This window comes from Capsicum annuum, chromosome 3 (genome assembly GCF_002878395.1).
Source record: "Capsicum annuum cultivar UCD-10X-F1 chromosome 3, UCD10Xv1.1, whole genome shotgun sequence".
NCBI lineage: Eukaryota > Viridiplantae > Streptophyta > Magnoliopsida > Solanales > Solanaceae > Capsicum > Capsicum annuum.
Window position 1 is genome coordinate 210,190,666 of NC_061113.1, and position 5,858 is coordinate 210,196,523.

At 33.0% G+C, this 5,858-nt stretch overlaps 1 protein-coding gene across 1 annotated transcript in view; it reads right to left on the minus strand.

The window, feature by feature from the left end:
- Positions 1-3,859, minus strand: part of LOC107863320 (E3 ubiquitin-protein ligase XBAT33) — a 10,826-nt gene extending 6,967 nt beyond the window's left edge. The window contains exons 1-8 of the mRNA XM_016709193.2: positions 3,432-3,859; positions 3,285-3,344; positions 3,012-3,083; positions 2,439-2,623; positions 1,861-2,021; positions 1,714-1,772; positions 1,433-1,479; positions 1,203-1,346 (exon numbers count right to left, since the gene is read on the minus strand). Of these exons, the coding sequence (XP_016564679.2) occupies positions 1,203-1,346; positions 1,433-1,479; positions 1,714-1,772; positions 1,861-2,021; positions 2,439-2,623; positions 3,012-3,083; positions 3,285-3,344; positions 3,432-3,608 (905 nt within the window). The 5' untranslated portion in view covers positions 3,609-3,859. The remainder of the gene's footprint in view (positions 1-1,202; positions 1,347-1,432; positions 1,480-1,713; positions 1,773-1,860; positions 2,022-2,438; positions 2,624-3,011; positions 3,084-3,284; positions 3,345-3,431) is intronic.
- Positions 3,860-5,858: the final 1,999 nt, after the last annotated feature.

Genomic DNA, 5,858 nt, shown 5'->3' on the forward strand with positions numbered 1-5,858 from the left:
AGGACAGTATTTCTTCGTATCACAGTATGCTCATGATATGATTATTCTTCCCTATTTTAAAATGATTAGTGTGATAGTGAGTTCTGAAAGTGATGACAGGCTTAGAGGGTTAGCTTGAGGCCACGTGTGGCCTTAAGCACCGTGTGACGTCTCGGGATAGGTTCTTGGGGCGTTACAAAAGATGACTTCAACAATGGGAAAACCAAAGGAGTTAGACAAAGTATAGTGAAATAAACAAAATAAAGCTTGAAAAAATGTGAGTTGTATAAGTCATAAGTTTTCCACCTTACGCCTTCGCAAGCGAAAAAGTCCAGCGTTGGTATACAATCTGCTCCATTATTAGAGAGCAATCCTGACCCCAACGGCTCATTCCTTTTTCCAATATACGGAATAGGGGATTTCACTAGGATGATTCTTTCCATAACTACACCTTTATGCTGTGCATCATCGAGATATAATTCACAGGACAATATACATTGATTTCAAAAATTTTGAACCCAGCAATGAATAGACTGACTGTGAACTGCTTTTTACAAATCTATACTGATACATGTAGCACCCCCTTTTGCAGTTATGAATGCACAATATTGAATATCCTTGGCAATAATTTTCATATCTTCAATTATTAAAGGACCTCACTGTGTTTTGTTTCCCTAGCATATGTTACATTTGTCAAACAGATCTGTAGCATTTACAGCAACCATCCCCATTGATGTTTGCATCTGATGGTTTAGGCATCATCAATGGCATCATTTATTTTGCTTTTCAGAAAGTAACTACCCGACTCGCTCACCATAAGAAACAGCATACAATCCAAAATGAAATATCACGTGACAAAATCCTCCCTATTAGTTAAGACTTAATAATCAAAAAGTTGTAGATATCGAACTTTGATCTTTAACAAATTTGATGCACCACAACAGATTTTAACCAAAAAAAAAGGGCCCTCCAAATTTTTGCAGATGAAAAAACCATTAGTTCAGAAATAAGCTTTTCTGTAATACGTTAAACCCCACTCCCCTAAACCCCTGTATCTACAAGCTGAATAGTGGGCATTTCCCACATTTGCTACTTGGTAACTCAAACCAAAACCTTATGTTTGGAAGTGGAGGGTCCTTACCAGTCACCCCTATAGGCTATCCGTCCCTTATCAGTCCAAAAACTAGATTACACAAGACCAAAAAAAGGAAATTTCCATTTACCTTGCGATGTTAAGCACACTTAAGAGAGGCAATGATAAATAACTTGAAGATGGAAAGGGTGGAATTATTGAATCAGAATTTGCTGCAAGTAATGGTTCAAGCCAATGACGGCCCCACATCCTGGCAACATCGAGAGGAACCCACCTGAAAGAATCCATGTATCTGTTGAGTGACGTCTGGAAATTTACAGATGTAAGAGTTAACTGAGAAGAAAATCCTAAACATATTACCCATTGCAGTTCAACGTCAATCGACTGGCACCTCTTGCAATAAGGATCTGCAGTAACACAAAGTAAATACTCATTTAGAAACTAGCAAGGATATAAAAAAGAAAATTGCATCAGGAAACAACCAAATAAATACCAGGAGGCATTGGAAGTAAACATCTTTTACTTCTGGTAATCAAAACTATGTTTCCAAATAAATACCAGGAGGCATTGGAAGTAAACATCTTTTACTTCTGGTAATCAAAACTATTAGATAATAGCGGGAAGACGAGTTAATCAATCACCTGGCAGCATTTTAGATTTCCGCCACAGGCAGCATAGTGCAAAGGAGTGCTTCCAGCCCCTAGAGAATGATTTATTTCAAACAAAATGTCAATTAACAATAAGGTAATTTCCAAAAACATCTAATAATGCCTCAACTGAACACATACCTATCAGATCCATCGATGAACCATAGTGAAATGTCACAGCTGATACATTTGCATTAAGATCAAGCAAGAGCTGGACACAATCAAAATACCCATTCAATGCAGCCATATGAAGAGCAGTAATACCACCATCAGCAGCTTTATTTACAAATTTTGACAGTGCACTGCAATGAAATGAAGAAAATACAGCGATTAGCCAAGTAAATGAAGCTTATCAGATAAAACAGTCCAATTTTTCCAAGAAGAACTCAAAACTTCAAAGTCAAAGAACTTCATGTCAGAAATCATGAGCATGGTTATATATCAGCTCATTTTTCCCAAGTAATTCTCTTATCATTTGTTGTAGAAAACATGGAGCTAACAAATGAAGAACTTCTGAGGGCCCTTCTTTTACTAGAGCATATGTTTTACACTACTACCACCTCAGTCTTCTTTGTTGCCTTTTACGACTTGCATTTAGCCCTCAGATCAATGACATCAAAGGTCAAATCATTGATTTCATTGGCACCCCTAAATCTTCATAAATATTTGTCTTTCTATTTGTACAATTCAACATGAATCGAGATGAATTGGTCACCAACCTTTGCTCATGTTTGTTTTTTGAATTTGAACCGTCACCCCCGTCGACATTCGTTGGAGCATTTATAGAATCAAGAGGGGCACTAGGAACAAAATCAGTGACCACAAGTCTTATGCATCTAACATGTCCATTCACTGCCGCAAAATGCAGAGCTGTTCTTCCACTAAGATAGTCTGCCCTCATAACCTGAAAGAGAAAAAAGTTTCAAGATTCAAAAGGGGCAACTGCTATTAGAAGAACGACATGGAGGTAAAAGGAAAAAAAAAATCCCGAGGCAACCATGAAAAATACAGTAACTCCAACCAAACAACAAGGCACAAAGCTTGTGCAAGCTCCAGTGGCCAAATTAACAAGTAAAAAACCCAATAACAACAACAACAACAACAACATACCCAGTGTAAACCCAGGAAGGTAAGTATAGGCAGACCTTACCCCTACCCAGAAGGTAGAGAGGCTGTTTCCTATAGATGCTCGGCTTGATGAAAAACCAGATCAAAGCAGTTTGGATAAGAAAATAACAGAAACGAAGAACCCATGATGCAAAAATTCAAAATGAAGGATAAGGGTAGCTCACATTGCATCTAAAGAGAAGAAGGGTTTGAACAACTTCCCAGTGGCCATATCTACATGCCTGCATCAGTGCCGTCTTCAAAAAGGAAAAAAGGAAAACTCAATCATCAGATTCAACATAGATATACCCAAACTTTAAAGTGCCCCAAATTGTCAAAAATCCAGCTCATGTAGCTGATCACTGATTAACTAACTAACTACACCCTTAGCTGAATATCAGCTCAAATTAAACAGAAAAAAAAAAATCAAGAAAAGTATAAAGAAGAAAATCTGGTACCTGGCCACAGTAATTTCTGGAATTGACATCAGCACCGTTCTCAAGCAACAATGCAACAATCTGAAAAAATTGTTCAACACAAATCAAAGCCAAGAATAAAAAAAAGATGGGGCGATTTAGAAGGGGAAGAAGAAAAGGGGAAAGTACGTCGTTGTGGCCCTTAGCAGCAGCAAAATGAAGAGGAGAATTGAGTCCACCAAAAGTAGAGTACTTGGAAAGACATGGATTACAATCAAGCAACATCTTAGCTTCAACATAATCGCCGTCTCTCGCCGCCGATACCAACCGTTCACCCGAAGCCGAACACCCAAATGAATTACCCATTTCTTCTTTTTCTACTTTCAACAAAAATCCTAGCTTTGTCTCTCTATAGCCATATAGAGAGAGAGATGTTTGAGTCAAGATTTGTAGAAATGGCAGTATATGTGATGTGCTAATTTGACTGAACACAGAGTATATATGTCTTTTACAAAGAGGATTTATGGTTGGATAAATTACTATGCGTGATACGTAAAATTTGGGTTGTGGGAAAAATTAGGTCAACTGTTGTTAAACAAATATGTTGAAAAGAAAATGATATACATGTAATAGGAGAGTGGATTATATTACGCTCCAATTTGAGTAATTTTTGCTCTATGCGGTTTTTAAAAAAAAAAAAAAAATTCTCGATTAATTTGAATCCACATATAGCCTTTTTTATCAGAATTTTTTTCAGGCTCATGACTTGAAGAAAATAAATAATGGTTTTATAGATAAATGTAAATTTATAATCGGGAAAATTTTATGTAAAGAACGTTTAAATTACATGTTAGTGTAATTTTTTTTTTATTTTTTTTTATATTTCCATGGATACAAATTAGATTGTTTTCACTATTGATTGCTTCATTTCATATTTTCATTTGATGGGGATAAGGTAAAACTATTATACATTCGAAGTGATAATGTATAGCGATAGTTGCGATAGTGATTTCAACATTCCACCTAAAAATTGATTTATGTTTGAATAACATATCTAAAAGATACTATTTTTATATTTTTGCTAAAACATTCAAGTTATTTTGTCCAAACGCCACTCCATCCATGCACAAGTTTGCCTACATATTTGGATGATGTTAGGAAAGGATAAGATGACGGTGTGATTACTTGGGAAAATAAAATAAAAAAAACTATACTCCCTCCATTACTAAATAACACTTTTTATTTATACGTCTCTTAAAAAAAAAATTGATTTAAAATTAATTTAATTAAATTGTATTTATTTAATATTTTTCTTTTAAATATTATTATTTTTTTATATTTATAGCTACGGATAAAAGTATAAACAAACAAGCATTTATGTCTTGTTTCCCAAAGTAACAAGTATTATGAAATCTATTTTTAGGACTCATTTGATTATAAATATTATTAATTTATTCGAAATATATATTCATTTTATTTTAAAATTATTATTTGGCCATAGAAAATTTCAAATACAACTTTCATACAATTTGAAGTTGTTTGGGGGATTTTAGAAAACACCTCAAAAGGTCTTTTCACTTTATTTAGTTTCACTTTTAATCTACTTTTTTCAAAAAAAAAAAAAAAATCATTTTCATAAAAGTAATTCCATTTTTATAAAATTTTATTTTTTAAAATTTCTTTTCGCTTTTGTATTTTTCTAAAAAGTATATTTAAATTGTAAATATTAGCTTTAAAAAACTATGTTCAATACAATTTCAATTCTATTTTTAACTTTAAAATTTTTAAATAAAATAAATATGTTTTAAATTTTATTGTCAAATGCCTACTTAGTATAAATGACAAGTATTTAAGAAATGGGGAGTATTGGGGAAGAGAGCGTTAGTGGAATTTAAGTGGAATTTCCTTTTCTGGAGTAAATTGTAAGTTAGGAATTTGGGAAAAAGAAAGAAAGAGCTGCATCAATGAAAGGGAAAATTGGATAAAATAAGGGTCAAAGACAACAAATAAAATTTAAAAAACAGTAATTACAAGTGGGGTTGCACTTGTAGCCAATGTCAAAGCAACTTTTACCACCTTCTCTTAATTGATATTTTTTGTTTTCGTCTTGGTCCTTCCAAGTGGAGTAATATTTTATTTAGTTATTGTATAGAGCATAAAAAAGAATTTCACCAATTAGTTAATGTATTTATTATTGCAGTAGAATAGATGAAGCTTTAAAATCATTAATTGGAGATGAGTCGTGTCAATAAAAATAAGAGTTTGGTCAGCAATACTTTTACCTCTAACTAATGGAGATTCAATCAATGTGAATTCAAATTAATTGAAAAACATAAAATAAATACCAAATAAATATTAGAGATGTCCAATAAAAATGTTGGATGAAATTTAGCTGGGTTAAAATAATTTGAGTAAATAAATAAATGTGTTATTGCTTCGCCAAAAAGTTACTCAAACTGAGATAACTAGGTCAAAATATATTAAACAACGGGTTATAATTCAATCTGTCTAACTCTAACTAAATTTAATTAATCACCAAACTAAACTAATTTCTTTTTTCTCGTATTATGGTTAGACATACATATCAAACAAAAGAATATAAATATTTTGACAAAA